The sequence below is a fragment of the Marmota marmota genome, unplaced genomic scaffold (genome assembly GCF_001458135.2).
Source record: "Marmota marmota marmota unplaced genomic scaffold, marMar, whole genome shotgun sequence".
In the NCBI taxonomy this organism is placed as follows: Eukaryota; Metazoa; Chordata; class Mammalia; order Rodentia; family Sciuridae; genus Marmota; species Marmota marmota.
In genome coordinates, this window is record NW_025999869.1 from 11,923,252 (window position 1) to 11,947,712 (window position 24,461).

The window sequence follows — 24,461 nt, forward strand, 5'->3', positions numbered from 1 at the left end:
CCCAATTTATAGTTGGGAAAACAGAGATTCCTAAAGGCTGAGTTTGGGACCCCAACTTTGTCAAACATCAAACTCCCTATTCTTAACTGCATCAAAAATCTCAAGGCATGAGCCTGACCTTTACTAACTTCATCACATTTCCACATTCCTTCTTCATCATATGCTCCAAATGCACCTTAAATCTTCTGAAGGCAACAGAATCACCATGTAAAACATCATCACATAGCTCACAATTAGAAAGGAAGTTAGGGAAATGAAACTAGAAAGGTCACAATCTTTAAGAAAAACAGTCCAACCAGACGAATGAGATGCTACCAGGATTAGAATGCAGCATTTTTATTGTAAAAGTCCACATTAGGCAATTCCTTTTGTGAAAAGGCTTTCAATTACAGAGACAGGGCGCAGCTGATAATTAAGAATTAGATTATATATACTATATATCCATGTTGCCAATACTATGCACACATTGGAAAGCTAGCTTTTTTTAGTGTCCCCATTACAGAACACGTTTCAAGTTGACAATAATAACATGTTTCTCACCATTGAAATTTGCCAACAACTCTCCCAAAGAGTCAACATTTAATATCTTGACGATTTAAAACAAGAAAATAATTCATTCTATTTACATTTGTTTGAGGTTAAATATGAGAGCACTGATATATTAAACGTTGCAAAATTGGCAGCTAAATGTATTTCAAGATTCATCCAGATGACTTTACATGGTTTTATATTCACAAAGTCTCTCTCTTCTTTCTACTTTTTTTTAGATTATCTATAAAGTTACACTAGCTATTATTAAACTCTGACTTAGAGCAATGATTGCATAAAGAAGAACCAACAAAAGGTACTATTTTAGAAAAATAAGGACTCAGGTAAGTATATAAATATAAGACTCAATTCATCACATTTGACGTCTGGGACAATCACTTCATTTCATTACAATATAGTCTCATGGGGCCACAATCATAGGCTCAATGACCTCCATGTGGGCCATTCATCTTTTCATTTGGTTTTTAGTTTAATCTCTGCATACTTTTTTCACAGAGCGTAGAATTCTACATTCTGAATAACAGTCAGGTATGAATCTTGCTTTTGCCTTGCGTAAATTTGCAAATAGAATTTTCAAGGGGTCAGAATTGACTCACACCCAAACCTGGAAAAAAATAATATTATAAACTCTATGCCCTCTTAGTCATTTCTGTACACAAATATAGAACATAGATACTATTTTAAAAGGAGTGCAGACTTTACCTGAAACAAATTTTTGAAGATGAACGTACTAACCAAAGATCTTTGGATCCTCTGTGGTTATGTCTACAAAATCAAGCATCACTTGACAGTGCCAACATGAATGGATGAATCACTCGTTCCGGGGCAGCACGGAGAGATTCACCAGAAGTTTATGAAGGCAACACATCGCAAATCATATTTATTGAGCACTGACTATATGTCAGATATTATGCAAGGTACTGAGGACCCAAAGAAGAAATGACAAGGATTCTGCCCACAAGGCACTAACAGTCACTAGAAGCAGATCTTGAGATGGAGAGTAAGTCTGCTATGATCTATCACCCTAACTGGAAGAAAAAATAGCGGCAAGCACATATGATTACTTTATAGCTTATTTGTGAAATTGGGCATATTTAGAGTTGGCAAATGTCAATTATTCAGCCTATATTTTACTCAAAGTGTTTTTTAATATGCCATACAAGAAATTAAAAAAAACTGAGTCTTCATGCATGAGGGAGAAGGCAATGGAAATTCCTCCCTCCAATTCTAAACCCAAATCCTTATAATTACATTCATGATTCTCTTATAACTCAAAGACACAAAATAAAGGACAATACTTTATGATGATAACTTCAATCCATTTATTTTGGCTCTAAAGAGATGCATGCATTAAACTTGAAGCATTCTACATTATTGAAATATTTACATCATTGTACATGTGATGTGGAGGAAATTTTCTTCCTATCATGGAATGAAGGAATAAGAGATTTCTAGTCTAGGCTTGTGATTATTCTCAAATGAGGGAGTTCATTGTGTTCATTATGTCCAAATTTACCACAACTTGCCCCCAAGTGAACTTAGGATACGGTTTTGGACCTTGGTATCTAACTGTTTTATGAATCAAGTAAGGACTCTGGTCAATATAAACAGGAAGAGCTTTCACTATTTCAGTTGCTATAGATGAAAAATACCTTGCTTGTTTTCAATTCTTGCTCTAATTTTCCTTTGCCTTGCAGGTATGAAACACAGCAAACATTAAAGTTCAAATTATACTAACCAAAGGAGAGTTGGGCACAAACGATATGACATTGTATGATTTACCAGGTTAGGACATAGAAACAAATTCAGGTCATTATCAACCACACAGGGGATTTTTGAAGTGGACTTAGAAGAGACATCTTATTTCCATGAGATTCAGTGAATAAGATCCAGATCAATAAAACCCATACCTCCTCACAGGTAAAGATAAGAGACCCAATACACCAGATTGAACAAGCAGAAAGCCGTAGGGAAGAAGATGCGAGCATAGGAGTCCATCTTGGCGATGCGGATATGTATTCTCCCGTGTCTCCAGGCCCCTGTGCGGCAGTCTTCAAAGCAGCAGAAGAAGCTGGCACAGTCCTTGCCATCCAGACACTCGTACCCATACTCTTCATCCCTCTCTTGAAGGTGCGTGGCATTGTTCATTTGAATGGTAGCTGACCTTGGGCGGATATCAATGGTAGGGGCCTGAGACAAGGGTAGGGAAGGAGAGGAATCCAAGTTAGTTACACTTGAGAAATCCTGGACGATTTTTCCATAATGTCACCAATGTGATGATGAATCTGAAAATGGGTACTCAGGAAATTGCTATGACATCATGATCTACAATGGTAAAATTGAACTTAGAAAGAGAACACATTTGCATATTTCAAATTTTGAGCTTAAGCAGTGCAGCTGAAAATAATATCACCAAGCTAATAGCTAGAGCAAGAATATTGAACACCAAAAGAACGCAAATTTGAAGATCTAAATCAAACTACATGGAATCTTATTCTATTAATTATTAGATATGAGGTTGGTTACATGAAGGCTAATGGTATTGCATGTGAGTGAAACAGAGAAATAAAAATGCATCTATTTTGAAATCAAATTTTAGGTCATGCTTACTTATAAGGCAAATAGGAAATCGTTACACAGAGCAAGTATATTAAATGATGTTAATAGAAAATGCTAATATATATGTAAAAATAGAAGTTTCCTGATTTTATGCCACAGAGGGATAGTTTATGTTTTTAGAGAACTTTGTGTGACATTCACCAGTTAGAAGCTTAAAATTATCAGCAATATTGACCTACATCTGAATGAAAATTAAAAAAAAAAAAAGACATAACTGCCTGTTGAACGTTTAAGCATATGAGGAGGAACTAGTGCCAAATGACTACATGCTAATCTAACCTTTGCTGCAAGACCAATAATAAATTTGCTAAAGGACAAAAAGACTTATTTAATGTTAATTTGACTGACTTAGCTTTAGGATAATATAAACACAAATTCTAATGTGTCTAAATCAGATATTAGAGTTGAATAGAAATCTCATTGCAGTATTTCTCAGAGCCAACAGCCCTGATAATTACCCTAGAAAGAAAGTATGGATGTTTAAACTCAGCCTTTTAAAGGCAGTATTCTTCAAAAAAAATCAAAAGTATAGTTAAGGAAAACACAGATTATATATTAAAAAACACAATATTTTAGATTACATTCTTAAAACTAAGGTTTATAGAGTTAAACTTTACTTTTAAAAGAGTCTGTATGTGGTAAAAGTAGCCAGTAGAATTGGATCTCAAGTGCATCCAAGGAAAGAGGATCAGATTTGTTTTTGATGTGTAAAAAGACCTTCTTTACTTATGACATCTCTCATAGGTCTGATAGCTTTTGAGCTTGATATAAGATCAAAACCTATGAGAATTAGTGAATAGTTGTAGAATCAACTCTAGAAATCTACAAATATTTCTGTTATTTTTAGCAAAATGCTTAAATTTCTCCTTATAAAAACATAAATAAAACACCATGGAAGCGTTAATAGTTAAATTCAGCAGTGGCATGCAGTGAATTTCCATTCCAAAAACATTATACCTTGAAGGAAAACATCCGAAGAAGCTTTGGGTTTGTAGACAGAAAAGAGAATAGCATTTTTTTTTAATTAAAAGAAGGAAAGTGGAAAAGAAAAAGAAAGAGAGAGACAAAATAAGATAAATTAAAAATACATTTTGAAAACATAGTAAGTAAAAATGAACTGAAATTATAAACACAGAAGGAATCTTCTGAGCTTGGGATAAAGTATATGCCTAAAGTTGGAAAACAGAATTTTGTGATATTAGTGAAATTTTCAATAAATTAATCCAGTTATCTGACTGCAAATTCTAGTGTTGTTCAGCTGTGAGGAAACTTCCTGTTATCTAGTTTCCCCATATGGAAATACTATGTATTTATCTTCTCACTGTCACCAAGGAGACCTGATGTTAGTGTTGGTGAGTCCTGATACGATGAGCTAAGGGTATATCAAACAGAAGGATGAAATTTCGGCTGCTCACTCACCATGTAGCTTTGGTAAATTAACAAACTGGCTTAAAAGGAAAAAATGAATAAAATTACCTGTTTGTTTTCACTTTCTCAGGTTTTTTAATCCCCTGTCCTTTCTACCGTCTTTATTTCTTCTGTTATTTCCAAGACCCTGGTTAAAGGAATCCATCTGTGTCTAACTCAGCAACAAAATCCACTCTGAAGTGACACAGCTGATAGAGAAGGCCAAATGACTTCTAAAGGGCTCTTCAGAATTCATGTGAGAGCCAGCCCTCCCATCCTTGTGACTCTGGCAGGTAATAATTCTGAGTGTCAATGGAACCATCCTCTTGGGGGACAATGAAATGGAAAGTGAAGGAGGGAGAACAAACAAAAACCAAAAAAAAAAAAAAAAAACACAACACAACAAGGAAATTAAAATCAGGAGAGGAAAAAAAATGTAAAAGTAGAGAGTAGCAAAACAGCTAGGGAAGGAAAGACTGCATAAAGCATAATAACATTTTGAAAATTAAAAATAAGCATTTCCATTTTTGCTAATCATCTAGAATAATGTTGCTTCTTTCTTTACCTGCTATGCAGTCTCATGGTCAAGTAAACATGAGCCAGTTACATAAATTCACCTGAGTTTTGGAGATGCATCAAGCTATGACCTATTTCAGTCAGATTCCCTCATAATTTAGCTCCCAAAGTCCATGAGTCAGATAGTTAGCCACTGTCATGGCCCTGGAGGCCCTCAGAGCAGAGGACCAGGAGAGGCTGTAAGTCAAGGAGGCAAGGGCCATTACCTCTGCCCTCTCTTGGAAGGGAATGGACTTTAATTCAAGCTTCTAAGAGCCAGATACTGCACTCAAGTGGGTTACCTACCCCTAACAAAGCATAACATCCACAATAAAAGAGAATTGTTTAGGCATTCATAATTTTGTCTAATGTTTAGTGCAAGTGGAAATCATCCTACCTGTTTCCAAATCACATTGACACTGAAAGAAATTCAGGCTGGTAACTGTATAGTCCATTAAGAGCATATATCATTACCAGCTACTAACAAAGGATTTTCATGCACTTTTTGGTAATGTTTTTGTATTTCATTTGTTTACTTCCATTACCGTATTTATTTTTCAGAGCAGCACCAGAAGATTTATTTTGAATAATATTAAATTTATCTTCTATATGAGAAAAGAAGAGAAAAATAAAAATATGGAGGCTTAGTAACTAGCCCACACAATAGTGAGATATTTGTTTTAAAAACAAAGAGATGCATATTAAGTATGCAATCAGTAGAAGTCCTCAGCGGGCAATGTACATGTGCATGCTCAGGTACACAGACACACACACACACACACACACCACACACACACACACACCACACCCATATACACACACGCACGTATGCGCACACACACACTTTTTGCAAAACTGTTATGAATCTTGAAACTTCAAACCCTGTGACTTCTTAGTGGAATACCTTGGATGAAAGTTTTAACTTAAAACATCAGTAATTTAAAAATATTAAAGTTGGGCAAAAACGTGAAAACCAATAAAACCTAGAGAGTAATACTAATTAGAAAATGGTATATTACTCAGAAATGGATTTAATCCTCACAAAATGAAGAAATCAAGTAATTACATTTGCATAAGGAGTCTAAGAAAATCAGGGCTCTCTCAAGTAACTAGTGGCCGTAAATGGATCTATTTATGATCTGGTCAAATTCACACATTCTGTTTTCATCTTGAAGCCCAAAGTGCTGAGCCTTAGCATGCAGATAAGGTAACAGAACCAAACTAAGACAAAACCAGGTAAACTTCCTGTATAAACATTTCTATGGTACCAATAGGACATGATACATACAGGATTTTTCTTCTTTTTGTCTTTGTCCTTGCTTGGTTTCCTATTGCTGACAAAATAATGCAGGGTGCCATACTCCACCAATGCAGAGAAGACAAAGATGAAGCAAACAGACACAAAGAGATCCATTGCTGTGACATAGGAGACCTTGGGGAGAGATTTGCGTGCAATGGTGCTGAGGGTGGTCATTGTCAGGACAGTCGTGATACCTAAAAAGAGGCACAGTAGAATTGATGGTGTTATAGTATCAGTACATGGAGTAACTATGTTACCAAGGAGACTAAACTTGGTTTGTGTCTTCTGATAGACAACTTCAGTGGTGGGAAAGGAGATATAACTGAACTTAATCCACTCTCACCATGAATATTATTATTATATTTTCACTATGCAACAATTATTGTGACAAATACTGAATATATACTCGAACATTTTCCAAGCAAACCAGCCCATTCCACTAGTTGTTTTGTGACAGGGAACAAAATTAAGACAACCTGCTGCAACAACCACGAAAAGGTGACAGTTTCCTCTATAAAACCTGTGTCGTGAGTGGAAAAGGTAACACAGCTTCAGCATTCAAGTTGATTCTGGCTCTTTCTGTAGAAACTTAGTTCACCATCTTAACCATCCGGGTATTGATTTTCCCATCATTTGAACTAGCTCCTTGAAAGCCCACCTTAGATTTTATCATTCTAGGATTCTAATTCTGCATATCTTGTAGTGACTGGAAGTGTCTTTAGGTTTTTCTAAAATAGTAGCTCTGTGTCTTTATTTTCTCCGGTTTTATGATTTTTCTCATGGGGGAAGAAAACCCACAAAGATTCCATCATTTATTGATGGCAGATAACAGTTATTGCTGCCCAGGAGACTTCAGAGGAAAGATCAAACTTTGGAAGAGGAGAAGAGTGATCAAGCAAACTGTGACTATAAATGTCATAGCCCTTGTATTACACTGCTCTTGAGTATTTAATAATCCACTTTTTTCCATTTTCTATATTCTGTGACAATGGATATCTCTCTTGATGGCCACTGTAACCCCACAGTAGAGCATAGTGCTGGGATTCAATAAATACTTGTTGAATGAAAAATGTGACATAATGTATCAATAGATAATATATATGTGAAAGACTCAAGAGGCTCAGCCTACATTTGAGAATAGTAATTCATATTCACAAAATGTAGGAGATAGTCAAATTTCTTTGGCAAGGCGCTATGTCAAGTGCTTTATATATTATTCAAGAAAATCTTCCTAATTTCCTATGATGTGTCCTATAACTATTACCTTTTAATTCATAATTGAAAAACACAAATCACAGGAAGAATAAACGCTTGTCCAGGCTAGTAAGTGGTAGAGATGAGATACAAACCTGGGCAACCTGACTTCAAATGCTATGTTTTGAACCACCACTGTTTCATTTCCATGAACAAATGGAAATATATGAATGATATGCAGCATGAAGCATCAAAGTGTTTGGAGCCTGTGTTAGTGAATAATTCTTGATTGAGGAATTATTATAGGCCTGGGGGTCTTTCATGCTGTTGTGGAGAAATCTTAGGAAAGTTCGAGTTTCTCATCTACCAGCAGAGGATGGAAGGTGGGGAAGCAGTGGGAAATTTCATGAAGCTTTGGTTAAAATTAAATTAAATAATGTGCATAAAACGTGATACAGTTTGGATCTGTAAAATGTCCTTCAAAGGGCCTGGGCTTGATTTTTCAGCTTGGCTCAACTGGAAGATGGTGGAACCTTTAGTAGGTAGGATCCAGAAGAATGAAGTTAGGTCATTGAGGATGTGCCCTTGAAGAGCATATTGGACCACTGCCCCTCGGTGTCTTTGTTATTGGTTCCTGGCTGCTGTGAGGTGAGCAGGCCTCCTCTGCCATGGACTCCTGCCAGGGTGTACTGCGCTGCCACAACCAGAGCACGGGCTCTAGTGACCAGGGACTAAAATAAACCTTTCCTCCTCCGAAGTTGATTTTTCTTGGGTATTTGTTACAGTGTTAGAAAGCTTATCAACACAGAGTAGCAATATTTCATAAAGTCTCAGTAAATGTTTGGTAAATTAAAAAAAATTAATTTTTTTAAATTAAAATTAAATTTTTAAATTTAATTTAATTTAAAAAATTAAACTAAATTAAATTTAGTTTAATTTTTTTAAACTAAAAAATATTAGTTAGGTTATCTATGCATTCATTAAAGTTGAAATGCTTGATTATACCCAATTACAGCTCATCTTTTTTGGTAGAAAACTTAAAAATCAAATTGGAGCCTTGGCCTTCATTTCATGATCAGGCCTCAAGCTACACTTGACTTATGAAAAGTGAAAACCTCTGTGTTTGTGGTAGATACCAAAGATGAGTTCATTTTAGAAAACCTGGTGTGTGACAGTTTAAGCAAAACAATTCCAACATGCAGATTAAACACTGATCTTGCGCATTTGGAAGATACTATTTAGGTTACATGGAAGTCAATCAATCACAATCATTTAAGGTATAGTTTGAAGAATCACCATATGATAGTTTTAGAGAGCCACCTGAAGCCACAGGAAAAAAAGTGGCTATGACATCAAGAATGAGAAGTGATGACAGAGTAGGTTTCCCCTATTCACTCACTAACAGTAAGAAAGCATTTAAAATCCAGTTTTGCTAAACAATGACATAATTCTCTTACTGGAGGTAGATGGAAAATACCCATAGGTTTTACCAAGTCTTCCAGTCTTGGCATGAAGTATCCTTCTCAGGAATGTTAGCCCAGCTCAGATTACTTTGGTAAAAAATACCAATTGGCATTTTCCTCTTTTTGTGCATCATCATTGAAACATAATCGAACCTCATCAGCTACCAGCTGTGTAGCTACAGTCAAGTGTTATAAGCTCCAGGATGACCATTCCTTGTGTTCTGATGGTCTAGGCACAGAGAATAGCACGTGTCTCTGAGCAATGTGAGCGTATTTATCTCACTCAATAAAGAACTTGGCTCTGACTGTTCTTTGGCAATAAGGTTAAAGTTAGCAGGTGTTCATGCTCATCTCATTTAACTCTCGATGATGAACACAGGAAAAGATAATGGAACTCAATGAAATCTAGAGCAATGTTCTAAAAGTTGACTTCACATTAAAATCGACTAATTTTTTTTAATCCTAAGCCCCAGGCCATGCCCTTGACAATTTAAATAAGCATCTTTGGGGACTATATTAAAGAATCTTACTTTTTAAAAGTGGTCCTAGTTATATAAATATGTAATTGAGTTTAAAAAGCAGTGATCTAGATGAGTGAGACAGCAAAGTTAAAAGAGCGATATTGGCTCAGGCTGGCTTCTCGACTTTACCATGACCAGCCTTCAGCAAAGCTGCCCACCCACAGCAAATCTATGTTCCATTAGCCAAGGTGCAATTTTATTACCTATTGGCTGTGTGACTTTATTTAAGCTGTTTAACCTTGCAGCATCTTTACTTCCTTAGCTTAGCTCTAAAAACTTTTATGATAACTTGTGTTGTTATCATTGCAACTTCTTGCAGTTGTTTCAAAGAGTAACGAAGGAATAAAGACCATATTAAACATGATTGACATATTCAAAAATGATCAAGAAATAGGAGTATGTATCAGTAACTTGCTGAAAAATCTGGTCTCCATTTCTTAACTCACACATCTCCATTCCTTCTGCTAATAAGCCAATGAACACATTTCATGAATGGTTGAAATGATTTATCTAAGGGGCCATAAAAGGGATTTTGACCAACAAGAGCCTGGGTTTCAAGAGGAGAGATTGACTGAAATATTTAGCTTAAAATATATTGGGGAAGAGGGTAAGTTAGAATCTATCAATGTATTTGTCCCATCAATTCAATGAGATATACATTAATTGAATGATCATTGAGGTACCAGCTATGTGCCAGATAGTACACTGGAGACACATGACATTTACATTCTGATTTGCAATGACATGTAAACATGTCATGTAACACCTTCTACTCAGTGACAAGCATTAGTCCTAATGTATTAGGCTCAGTGTATTCTGAGTATGTGTCAGCATGAAGCATGAGACGAGATATTTGAATTGTTGAATAGGACTTGAAACAAAAAGTACTGCATATAACAGGAAAAATCAAAATAACTTCATTTTGAAACAGATGGGAAACTAAATTAGGTTTGGAAGAGGGCAGATATGCAAATGTTGTCTTTCTTCCCAGTAATCACTTCTGCCCTCAGTTTAATAACCTAGTACAGATCATTTTGTCAGAAAATGACTACATAGTAGCTATGATTTCTGAGTCTTCACCCTGTTCCATGTGCTTTGTGCATAGAATACCTTATATAACCCAAAGAGAACCTGCAAATTAGGAATTGGAAATGATGCATGTTTTACATGTGAGGAAACTGATGTAGAGATGGAAGGGCATTCCAAGGTTATATAGTGTGTGTGACTGAAAGTCCAGATTTGACTTCAAATCCCCAGTTCTTACTTATCACTTGATATCACTTCTTTAGCCAGGGAGTTGGCAAAAGCTGTGGTTCTAGGTTTCACGTAGATGATGAATGATGAGAGGGTATTGTGGTTTTATAATAACATTTCCCTTGCTATATACTTAGTTAAGTCTTTATAGTTTCATTCATAAACCCAGACTCCAATGCTCCTGTGGTTTTGTTTTGATTTAGTCTATTTAACACTTCTTCTCCAGGTGAAGAAAAAGACATGGAGAATCTAAGGTAAATATCATCATATATAATATTTGGAGAAAACTTCAAATAATCTTAAAATTGGTCTTTTGTCCAAAATTTCACAGATAAATGTGTTTTTCAAAAAAAATAATCTGTTCAGTGGATCTTCTGTAAAGAGCCAATTACTTCTAATGTCATTGCAATCACTGTAAAATGAACACTATTTTTAAAACCATTATTTAAAAATAATTGTAGATAAACATTATTTTTTTTAAAAATGTACTAACTTTCCAAAAGATGAAACAAATGGACTTGTATATAATTGCTGGCTGAATTTTGAGCAAATAAAGAGTAAATAAAGATTTCTTGCGTTGTGTATTTATCTTGGGACATCATAACGTAAAGAAATGTAACTCACCTAAAGATGTTCTGGCTGGAACAGCATCCTTGTTGATCCAGAAGGATACCCAGGACAGGACCACGATAAGCGTGCAGGGTATGTAGGTCTGTATGGTGAAATACCCCATTCTTCTGCTCAGGTCAAAGTAGACAGTCATGACCACGTAGTCTCCTGGAGAGAAAAGGAGAGATAGCAGTACCTATATCAAAAGCTGGAAACATTTAAATATGAGCAGGCTATCTAACTCTCCGGAACACATTTAAATGGAGAGGATTTTTAAAAATATTTTATTTATTGTAATTTGTTATATATGACAGCAGAAGGCAATTAAATCATATTACACAAATAGTGCACAATTTTTTCATGTCTCTGGTTGTACACAAAGGAGAGTCACACCATTCATGTTTTCATACATGTACTGAGGGTAATGATATCTGTCTTTTTCTACTGCCTTTCCTACCTCTATACCCTCTCCTTTCCCCTCACTTCTCTTTGCCCTATCTAAAGTTCATCTATTCCTCCCATGCTGCCCCACCCACCCCCCGCCAATTCCCATTATGAATCAGCATCCTTATATCAGAGAAAACATTCGGCATTTGTTTTATTGGGATTGGCTTATTTCACTTAGCATTATATGAGGGCTATGTTGAAAACTCTCTTCTAAACACTGGGTTAAAAAAAATACAGTGGAAATTTGGGAAATTAACCCTGATTCTTTTAGAAGCCATGTTAGCTACTAGGTGGAAGAAAACATTTTAAGGGCATTGATCATATTTTCTTCTCTCAGATGACTTTTGGTTTTTAATCTTGTTATCACATTTGAAACACAATGTATAAAATTTTTGTTTACTTACTATTCTTGTTTTTATGCTTTGCCTGTGTTGCCTGCAATATGGTATGTTCTAAGTTTTGTAACCTTTTCCTGCCTTTCTTAGACTTTTATCTGCAAAAACCAGAGAGGAATATCTAGGTGCTTGACAATAACAAATGAATCTTTTACTCAGAATTTATAGCCAAATTCTTATGGTGAGACATTTTCCTCATATTTTTACTGAATCATATGATTTTTTTATTAGAAATTATTTTAATTTGCAATTGTTCATTCACTCGGAAGGTGAATGTTGCAATACCTGTCTTTCCTATTGCATGGTACCTGAAAAAGTTCATTAAAAGTACCCATTTTAGGGGCTGGGATTGTGGCTCAGTGGTAGAGTGCTCACCCGGCATGCACGAGGCACTGGGTTCGATCATCAGCACCACATAAATGTAAAATAAAGATATTGTGTCCACCTAAAAAACTTTAAAAATAAATATTTTTTTTTTAAAAAGTACCCATTTTAGTCTACCATTGTACAATCTGTACTGGGCATCTTGCTTGACTCTAAACAGGTGCTCAGTAAAATTTGTTGGATAAATAAACAAATGAATGGATTCATTGATAAATTTAAAATTTAAAGAAGAAAATACAAAAAACATATCATGAAACTTTTGGGTTAAAATGGAATTTATGTAAATAACCCAGGAAATACACTGCTTAGAAGTACTAAGGAACTGAAGAGTAACTACATAGCTATGCATGAGAATAACTTACTGTAAAACAATTTCAAGTCTCTTAACTTTATTAAATCATGATGTGTATATTGTTGTTTAAAATCCACATCCATCATTTTGTATCATTCCATGTAAAATTCTAAAGCATTTTGATTTTCAAAATTACAGAACATAACATGGAGTTACATCTCAGTTACAGTATATTTATATTTTCTATATATTGTATGAGAACATTAGTTTCAAAGACTGTATTTTGTGCTTATGACATGAGAGAAATACAAGGGAACACTTTTCAAATTTTGCTTTCCTATTTTCTTTAATAAATTATATATTACATATATGTATGTATTTTTAAATATTTATTTTTTAGTTATAATTGGACACAATACCTTTGTTTTATTTATTTATTTCTATGTGGTGCTGAGGATCGAACCCAGGGCCTGGCACATGCTAGGGGAGCGCTCTATGCCTGAGCCACAACCCCAACCCAATATTTATATTTTATCCTAAAATACCTAGATAATTAAATCCAAATCATTTGCCTGAGCATAATAACTAGGCATTGTGCCTATGTTGACTTAATCTGAAATCAGACACCCTAAGAAACTTCATGCAGAGGAGTTAACTTTGCAAGGTATCACTATGCAGTCTAGTTCTTTGCCATTTTCAAGCTTTACCTGCTAATCTTGCAAAGGGCTGGGATATAAAGCCCTTTAAGCCCTCTTTGAGGGATCAAAGCCTCTCCCTCGGCACTGCCTTTCAGTAGATTCATATCTCACTATGTGTTTAGGCTAAGCCTGGTTGATGCAGTAATCACTACCTGGAGCAGAGTGGGACACAAGGCTTCCTGAGGGACATCTGTACCCTCTCAAAGATCACTGAGTAATAACTATTTATTTTAGCAATAACTATTTAGTTTATGCCTCAAAACTTGAAGGTAGAAATACTTGATTAATGGTAAGTAGATTTTAGCTGACTCCTTGAGATTATGCTTCTGTGTGCTAATATTTCTAATATATAGGTCAAGTTATAGCATTTCATAAATCAGTGTAGTCTTTGCTTTGTCCTAACTTCAAATAGAATAGACATGGGATATGATTGAGGAGTAAAAACATTTTATTTGAGATGGCCTCTATTAAGTCATCTTTCTCTTTTCATTTCTTTTATCAGAATACCAAAGGAAAATGCAAGGCCTCTTATTCTGTATGAAAAACACAAAGAAAGAAAGAGAAGGGGTTTTCTTTGTTGTTGTTGTTGCTTGTTTGTAAATTTATTTATTTATTTTTAAAATGTCATATATGGGTACTTTTTTTTTGCTATTTTCCAAGTTCTTGAGTTTCTCCACATTTTAAATATTTAAATTAAAATTTTAAAATTTTAATATTTTAAGTAAAGCCTCACAATGTTAGTACCTTCTTTTCTCCTTATCATGTACGGGAATGAGAGTCTGCACTTCTACCTTAATGATCTGATTCTTTAAAGGTGAACTTTAATCTTGTCCAATATTAGCAAGATAATTATCTCAATTCAATTCTCCAGTTCCCTTTAAGTCAGGGTCTAAACTTCCATAGTGCACTTATCTGTGAATTTCTATTATGAGGGAAGAGCTTCTGAGCACCTTTCATCTTTGCCAGCAAATCTAAAGCTTTTCTACCAGTGGATTATGGATTCAAACTTGGGAACAAGCTGTTTAAAAGCAAAGCAGTTTCACAGTGACAGCCCGATGCCTGTCTTATCTTCAAGGCCCTGGTGTTTTTTGTATTCTTAAAAACTCTTGGGCTGAGGAGCCTATAAAGTCAAATCCCCTTAAAGTGCTGCATCAGTGATTTCCCCAAACCCAAAAGGTTTAAATGGCCACCAAATCAAAGGTGTTTATTTTAGACACTTCAAATTTATTCTTCCCATTGATTTGTCCTAACATTTGGCTTTTAAATTTATAGTCTTTCATAAATTAGTTCCATCTCTACTTTGGTCAAGACTTAGACTGAGCATGTAGTAGACTTTGGTCTATTAAGCATGTAGACTTTGGTCTAGATTTAGTATGTACATACTTAGGTAGACCATGTTTGAGCTCAGGAGGCATAGCTCGGAATGCCCATGAATGTCCAACCATCTCTTTCCTTAATTTATTCAAGCTTCTTATGTCTAGTTTTATGAAGCAACTATCAATGTCAGTAACACATGAGACTTTAATTCCTTTTTTAGCTATAGTGTTAAAAAAAATCATAGGTACCTGAATCAGGAATGGTGGCACATAACTGTCATCGTAGGGACTTGAGTCACTGATGGAGAAAGATTGTGAGTTTGAAGCCAGTCTCAGCAACGTAGTGAGGGCCTAAGCAAACTGTCTTGAAATAAAGACTATAAAGAGCTGGGGATATGGCTTAGTAGTTAAGCACACCTGGATTCAACCCCTCTTCAGTACCAAAGATGAGAAAATAAAATAAAACTAAATAATGAGAAAGCAATAAAATTCTGAACTTAATAGTGTGTTTAGCTTCTTTCATAGATGAAACCTCAAAAACTTAATGATTTTTACAGGAGATAATTATTTGTCTCCATTGGAACCCTGAAATAATAATAATTATTTTCTAATTACCAATAATGAGAACCTACTATATGCAGACACTGGGCTAAATGATTTGCATACATCATCTTAAAATGTCATAAATACTTTGTCATGAAAATGAAAAAAAATAAGCCTAAGATTTACCTGTGTTTTGTTCTTCTTCCATCATTCTTAGTCTATTTTAAAATAATTAGAGCAGATCATGTTCCACTCTGTGAACTTTACAAGGTGTTATAATGTATAGTCCTTTTTCTAGTTTCTTCTTTAAATCAACAATATTTTTAAGCAATGCTATTTGTATGGCACTCTGTTAGGTATATGGAGATTAAGACCTATGGGATCTAACAACTGATTCTAAACTAAATAGGTTAAATGGGAACAATATTGTTCTCTCTCTGGAACCCAGATAGAGATGTGAGACAATGCATCAGATCTATTCCATCATTCCTCATTAGACATCTGAATCTGAGTCATAATTCTGGGCAGTTGATTTTGACTACAGGCAAACAATAAATTTGGTTGGATTTTCATTTGAAGAAGTCATTTTCTCAAATTAGATTTATACCTCAACCTAACACACAAAATCAATTTAAGATGGACCAGAAATCCAAATTTATGAGCAAATATAAGTACTACATAAACATAGAATATCTTCACAATCTTTATGCATGAAAGGTTTTATCAAGCATAACATAAAATATAAAATTATGAAAAGGCTTAAGGTGTAAAACTCAGAAATTATGTTTCCTAAATAATTCTATACCTGGTTTTAAAAGGCAAAATACCACACTTCAATGAAATATTAAAAAAAAAATCAAAGGCTCATAATCACCGATACATAAAGAGTTCCCATTATTCACCAAGAAAAGAAACTGAAATTTTTAACTAAGCCGAAATAAAAAGTGAAGAATTCATGGATACTAAATGTACGGTGATATTTTTAACTTCAGTAGTGATCAGTGAAATTCAATGGAAAATAATATTTCATTTAAACTGTCAGAGTAAGGAGGGAAAAACTGACATGTAAAGTTCAGGCCCAATATGATGTGAACAAAGGGCAGAGCTACATATGTTTGGGGGTGGAGGGAGAACACAGAGATGGTACATACAGAGATGCAACTTTTTGAAAGATAATCTGAAATTATTTATTTAAAAAAACACAGTTTACTCTTACATTTCTGCAGGATCTTAAGTACCTATGGGGAGAGGGTGGAAGAACTTTTATATATTGCTTTTCATTGGGTCCCAAGATTTTCTCAAGATCAACTGTGTGCCTAGAAGTTTGAGGAGGATTCTCAGTCCTTGGGCACAATCTCAGGCTTCGAGTTGAAGAGATCTAGAACATGATTAGGGAGGAAAGGCTTCCACATTAATCAGCTGCTAGCTTCTATGCATGTTGCCTCCAAGGAGTTTCAGCATCTGTCACCTATATCCACCTTCCCAGGGGTGGTTTAGCCTCTCACTAACTATTCTGCAATACACTCAGTGTTTTCGCAGAAACCAGACTATGAGAAGTCAAGGGAGGGCAAACAGAGCCGCGTTGTAGCCTTGCCTGTCATGGGATTCCTCAGGCTAAGAAAGCCATGTCAGTTTACCTTTCCTACACAATGGCACCAGAGCTCCAATAAAACAAACAGACATTAATTGATCTCACACCCCACCATGGAAGTTTCTGGCAAGCACCTTTCTGAAAGTTCTAACTAAATATTGCCAACCTTCCAAAAATTTAACCAGGTCCATTTTCTTTTCCAAAAAAAGAAAAAAAACTCCACTCTATATCCTGGCATCCAGGTAATCTATAATTTGAATCTTACCTATCTAACCTATGTCTTTCAGTTTTGTTATTCCCTTCCTGTTCTCTAAACCTTAGCCAAAGGAAATTCATCATCTTCATTTCATGCTTCCGGTGACTCTTCTGCCTTTGTTTTTCCTGACTTCAGCTCTCTCCCAGATCCCTAGAAAACTTCACAGCCCTCTTCCCGTTCAAAGATTATGGCCATCCACATCAAAACCACCAGCACCACTACACACACGAATTTCACAGTGTATCTAGGCCTGAGCTGTCTAAAATGATAGCCATCTTAAATAAAAATTAATATTAAATAAAATTTAAAACTTCACCTCCTCATTTGTGTAAACCAGATTTCAAGAGCTCAATACTACACATGCCTAGTGACTGGTACATTGGGGCAGTGGGGTGTAGTTCAACTGGACCACCTTGACTCAAATCCTCTTCCTCTTAGAATACGGGTTTGTTCTGTGCCTTCCCTTCACATTTCTCATTATAAATGTACATCGCTCAACACATCTGGTGCATTTCACCACTACCCATACTGAACCATCACAACCTTATCACTCACCATTTATAATGTTCCCAGTTTATTTCCAGCCAACTGATTTACTTCCTGCCTCCCCAAAAGAGTACTTTTCTTTCTTTTGTTCTTCTTTGTCATATATTGCCCCCAACTTCTAGAATGTTCTCTGCCACTCTGGTCAAGTCATACACATACACATGCCTCCTATCCTTTCAGTTATTGACCATTTCAGACACTGAAATTCTTTAACTTGACCTGTAACACTTCATATGGTCTTTCCCCTAACTATATCTTCTGCCTCATTTAAAAAAATTAATTTGTTTTAATTAGTTACACATGATAGAAGAAAAAGTAGGCCCAAATCTTCATCATGTCAGCCTAGGATCTGACTTCCTTAATCCTAAAGTATAAGAAGTAAAATCAAGAATCAATAAATGGGATGGATTCAAATTAAAAAGCTTATTCTCATGGAAGGAAACAACCAATAATATGAGGAGAGAGCCTACAGATTGGGGAGAAAATCTTCACCACATGCACCTCTGATAAAGCATTAATCTCTAGGATATATAAAGAACTCAAAAAACTTAACACCAAAAACAAACAAATAAACCAAACAAATAACCCAATCAATAACTGGGCTAAGGAACTGAACAGACACTTCACAGAAGAAGAAATATAATTGATCAACAAATATATAAAAAAGTGTTCAATACCTCTAGCAATTAGAGAAATACAAATCAAAACTACACTAAGAATCATCTCACTTCTGCCTCATTTTTACTGGTGTTTCTTTGCTACTTGGCATTCTTACAGTTCCTTACATGCCCCACCCAAATCTACTACTTATTGTCTTTGGGACAAGGATATGTCTATACCTCTGACTGTAACTCTAATATTTTTATAGAACTCATACCTTTCATGTTTTAGATCAGTTCATTAATCCTAGCATTCAAAAAGTCATTACTGGGTCCAATGTCTTCGGTAAGATCTCATAGTAAGGCATCAGTAAAATCATAATCCAGGCTATATGAATGGTGTAAATACTGGATCACACTCTGGATAATAATCCAGAGCTCCATCTGGGAAAGAGCTGAACTGCTTTTTTTAAAAATATTTTCAGGATCTAGTTACACAGAAGGAACAATGAATTCCTATAATGAATAATGCTTTATTTCAGAATGTCATGATGAAAATCTTGGATAAACTATACAGCGTCACTAATGCCAATGCAGAGATCAATATTAGTTTTTGAAATATTAGATTTTCATTTTATGAATTATTGCATTTGGAAGTTGTTTTTTGTTTGTTTGTTTGTTTGTTTTTTTCCAGGATACCTTGCTGAACTGAATCACTTGAGATGACAATGTAAGATCACGGCTTCTGTTAGCAATATTAACTTCTTGCCAAGTAGAAAAGAAGGGGAGGGAAATCAACTCTATCAGGCTGCATGATACTTAGTGAAGCATTCATTGGATATTTGGCTTCTCTGACAGATTCAGTTATTGAAAGAAAAGAACAAAGCGGCTTGGCTGTTGCGCAGGCCCTTCTCTGTCTTCATGTTAAGTCTAATGGATTTGTTTCCATTTAAAAAATTTGCTGTTTTTATTTTATCTGTTGTTCAAGTTCAAATATTGAAGAACAAAAACAAAAAGGAAATTGGGGAAAATAAAAGCTGTCATTCATGTAAAAGCGAAGCACCATGAATATGCTGCAGCTTGCTGGGGAGAGCCTCCAGGAGATTCTGCAACAACCCATTGCAGTGTTGGTTCCACCTGGAGGCAAGGAGACTGGGGACTCATCTGTTTCTTGTGCATTGAGGTAGGCTGGTCTTAATCTCTTAGCTCAAATGGCTGCATTCTCTGGAGAAATGGACTACACTGAGCCATTAGCAGCCAACCCATTAACATCTAAAGGTGGATGTATGAACTCAAGGACAGAGATAAGGTGGCTGGACGAAAATAGTGTCCACTACAAGGGCGGTCAGATCAGAATAGCTAGGTTCAACATTCCTAGTTGCATCACTAACTGTGTGATTTTAGGCAACTTCTCTAACTCTCCCAATCACATCATCCTTATCTGTAAAATAGGGATAGTAATAGAATCCACCTCACAGGGTTATTGTGAACATACCCAGAATTCACATATCAATCAACTAGACTTGGTGTACCTGCTAGCACATATAAAGTTTGTTCATTCAGTTATTACAAAGTAGAGTGATTGATGTCATACCATCAAGCACCATTCTGTCCCATAATAACCATAGGAGAAATGTTATTAAACACGCAGGAGAGAATCAGAGATGGAAAGGATCTTAGAATGTGTCCTTACCAAGGAATTCTATCCCCTTGAAGACTAAGTAATTAAGTTTCATCAAAGAAGGATACTTCACCCAAGACAGTTTTCTAGAGGCAGAACCAAGACTTTTCCTTCGTAAACCCACACACCTTCTGTAGAAAACAGCCTCTCATTTTGAACCAATGGTTAGGACCATGGAGATAAAGATGAAGAGAAAGTGAAAAGCAGTTATTGTTGAATGTAGTTAATACAGAAAGCTGGTTTGAATATCTGGGGTCCCCAACATCAAACAAATAATACCTTCATTTACTCTTGAACCTTATGTAACAACACATAGTACCCTTTATAGGCTGGGAACTCATCTGGAAGAACAGCTTGGCAGAATTAACAACTATAAATTTTTCTTCTTGGAGAATAGCTTTGGATACAAGGAAAATCAGATTTTGCAAATCCTTCAGAGTGTGCTTGTTCTGTAGGTTCACACTATAGGAATTTGCTAATATCAATTTTCTTGTACTCCTCTGTTCCATAATTCTCTTTATTAATCAGTATAGCAGCTTCTCTTCCTCAATCTCCAAAAAAGCCACCGCAGATGCCTAGCCCAGTGTGGACTTTTATAGTTTGATTCAAATTCTGAATCCACCATCAAATTCCAAAAATGCAGCAGGCAAAAAAACTGAATTAATTCACCTTGGGATCTATATGAATAAAATAACTCTGGCTGAGAAATCAGAAACTATCGATACAAATGAATATATTTTCCACTCTAATCCACCAAAAGGGAATGCAATTTCCCAACATAATTAAGTCTAACTCCTGCAAACATCTGACTAGATATTAAAACATGTTTTACATAAGTGCAATGTGGTTCCCAGTAGCAGATTTAGAGCCAGAATTTAAGTACAAGGCATAGTGATAACAAAGGATAATGATAACAAGGTACCTGGACATGTCCACATCATTTAAATTCTCCCAGTAAAATAGTGAGAACAATATTATTGCTAACGCTGCTGTGAAAACCACATTTGCTAATGGTGAGGAAGGTGTTTTGTACTCTTTCAAGCACAGTATATACATAAGGTATTACAATCAGCTTCCCGAAGATGGTTGTTTTGCAAAATAACTTCTACAACATTGGTAGGTAAGATTCCTGTTGAGGGGTATGTGTTTTTAACCTTTGTTAAAAGGCTGCAACTACCAGGAATGAGAGGAAAGCAGCTAATCTTATTCTTGTTTGTACCAATTTCATTGTATCTATGAATACTATTAATTCACTCCCAGTTTAATAGAGCTCACAGTTTTGTGCCAGTAAAATTATACTCTTTTGTTCAATTCAGACTCTGAAGTGCAGACTAATTACATATCAACATGGTTTGGTAGTCAAAGGTAACAAAATATTCTTTAATATGTAGTTACTCTTTGTGTAGAGTATTATGTGGCACTAACAGATCTAATTTACCTCTTTTGGAAGTCCCATTGCTGTAGAAATTTTAAAATATGAATTCATGTTTCACTCTTAGCTCTTACAGCTCTCAGACAATATTTTCAGTAGCTCAGAAGAAAGATGTCAATATGGAGCATGTGAAATAGCATGGGTGTTTCTGCTAACTTTGGTAAGAAAGTAAGTCTTCAATACTAGAAATGGAGTATAAAGACTGTCAGGGAAGATCTGCAAAGTCCCAAGAAATAGCGCAATCATTCACTTCTATATGCAGCTAGATAAGTTGAACCAGGGGAAGAACTTTGTGTTCATTTGAGTTCAAGATTATCATTAATTGGTCAGAGTTACAATCCCAGAACCACAGAGGAGGGGTCAATACATAACATTTGCATGCTGCCATAAAAGATTGCACTTCACTGGGCAAGTGAGTGGAATTCCTATCTGTGACTTGTGGAAAGGAACAGAATTCCCAGTGGAAGACAGTCCTATAAACAGTTTCCAGCCATGGGCAGCCACACATCCATCTATTCTGAAAGGTGAAAGTTTGTTATCTGCAAAAGCCTTTTGGTACCTATTACTTCCTAGAAACAGGAAACGATTGATGGTGAGATCTGAGACCTTATCCCAAATTAGTCAGGTTCTAATTTGTGATGTTATGGAGTTATTTTAACTAATGAATCTGGGCCTCAGTTGCATTTTTATGTAAAATAGAGCTGACAAAAATTCACCATAGAAACCTCAGAGTTATTGCAATGATTTAATATTTCGTGTCCTAATGGTAGTCAAAGGTAACAAAATATTCTTTAATATATAGTTACTCTTTGTGTAGAGTATTATGTGGCACTAACAGATCTAATTTACAGATCTAATTAAATCACTACCTAAGACTTTATTACTACATGTCTCCCCAATTCTGTACTTGGCTATTATTGGACATATTTCAATAATTAGTATGCAAAGATTTCAAATTTGTGTTAATATTGTGAAAAATATTAAATCAAACTTTATTCCAAACCCCAGGCTTGATCATTATTTTCCATAGTTTAAGAAAAATAAAAGATGCAACAGGAGTAAAAAGGCAGTAAAAATCTTGGGGACATTTGAATTATGAAATATGGGTTGTAATTTTAATTAGATACATGCTGCCTTATAGATTTGAAAATAAGTATTTGTTAATTCTTATTCTATGTAAATCTAATCTCTATAAATATTTTTCACATTATTTAAAAATTATTTTTATAAAGTTTGTTCCTTTTTCAGATCATAATTTGCTTTATGCAGCATTTAATATTTCTGGTAATGTTTGAAAGCATCTATACTTTAAGAATACACCCACTAAGGCCCATCCTACAACTGTTCACCAAGACTTGCTGTGGCGTGCACTCCTCTCCTGGGTTTTCTCCTGACCTCCTCATCCTTCATGTACCTTGTGTTAAAATAGATACACTTGGCTACTGAGGTATTTCCTTACTGGATGAATCTAGTATCTTCTTCCTTTTATGCTCTATTTGGTAAGTTCTCTTGTGTTAACAAAAGATCTAATGTTAAGAAGTTGCTTTCATGGGCTCAATCTATTCTGACTTTGAGTACTCAATAGGTACAAGCCTGCTAATTCTAAGCATGGCAAATCTTGCATACAAGGCCCTTCCCTGCATTGTTGACTAATGCCAAATTTCAGGCTTGGAGGAAAAATTGTAAGAATTCAAGCTATACTCAAAATCTAATACTAATACTACCACCAATAATGATGGTATTTGAATACTATCTGTCCTATTGATGACGATATCACACAAATGGTGCCAAAATATTGAAGGAATGATTAAAATGATATTAATTATTATAACACTAAACCCAGAAACTTTTTTTTGGAGAAATAGGCATGGTATTAGATTTAAAAACAAAACAAAACAAAACAAAAAAAAAACAACTTCATGTTTTCACCCTTTTAATGAACCTGGTATAACTTTGCATTTGAAGCCAGACTTGATTAATCTAACCTAGGCCCTGACATTTTCTTAAAGAAAAAACTCCATGGAGATTGTGGAACCTAATGTTATCAGAATACCACATTTCTGAAATGTCTTTGAAAGGAGCTGGGAAAAAAAAAAAGAATGTTCAAATTCAGGCAACTGCAGGCGATGGTTGCAAAAGGTCAAATAACAAAATGTTCCCTCAGATGTCAAATCACTCCTGGGGATACTCTGCAAAATTACAGGCTTAAAAACTTGGCCTTACTTGCTCTTTATTCCTAAGCACACAATTTTCAAGTCCTTCCACCTACCCCATGGAATTCTTTCTCTCAGGAAATTTGGTGTTTTGTGATAGCCAAGGATATTTTTAAGATATCCTTGCTAAGCTATTTTTAAAAATCATTGCTAATATATNGAGTCCCTAAATTATTTGGGTTAGGTGTTTTTTTTTTTTTTTGTTTTGTTTTTTTTTTTTGAGTTGGCACTTAATATTTTTTCACAGATGGTATTCTGTGTCTAATCAGCATGGAGAACAATGGCATAATACTCATCTCCTAAAATGAACTGTCTCTGGCTTCATTATATTGGGAGTTTTCATTCCCTCCATTGCTGAGTTAGAATTTAACCCTGTGGGGTCAGAACTGAAAGAAAATTTATAGAATAGGACATTTTCTTTGTATTATATGTTAGAAAGAAGAACCCTGAGAGGGAGCAGTCACTGCTCAGGGTATAAAACTTGCACCGAAAACCTGGTCACTCAGTCCATCCCTGAATGCTTTTGTTTGTTTTAATACTTTTATTTCAATAAATAAGCTAAGGGTTGTAAAATTTAACCACAGTTCATACATTAAA

The 24,461-nt window shown here is 35.2% G+C and overlaps 1 protein-coding gene across 2 annotated transcripts in view; it reads right to left on the bottom strand.

Moving 5' to 3' along the window:
• Positions 1 to 320: 320 nt before the first annotated feature.
• The window catches only part of Gabrg2 (gamma-aminobutyric acid type A receptor subunit gamma2), an 86,888-nt gene continuing 62,747 nt past the window's right edge, over positions 321 to 24,461 (bottom strand). The window contains exons 7-10 of one of the 2 annotated variants that reach the window (XM_015492801.2): positions 11,487 to 11,639; positions 6,419 to 6,624; positions 4,126 to 4,149; positions 321 to 2,739 (exon numbers count right to left, since the gene is read on the bottom strand). In XM_015492801.2, coding sequence (XP_015348287.1) covers positions 2,464 to 2,739; positions 4,126 to 4,149; positions 6,419 to 6,624; positions 11,487 to 11,639 — 659 coding nt within the window. In that variant the 3' untranslated portion in view covers positions 321 to 2,463. The remainder of the gene's footprint in view (positions 2,740 to 4,125; positions 4,150 to 6,418; positions 6,625 to 11,486; positions 11,640 to 24,461) is intronic. The other variant, XM_015492802.2, reaches the window with a different exon arrangement.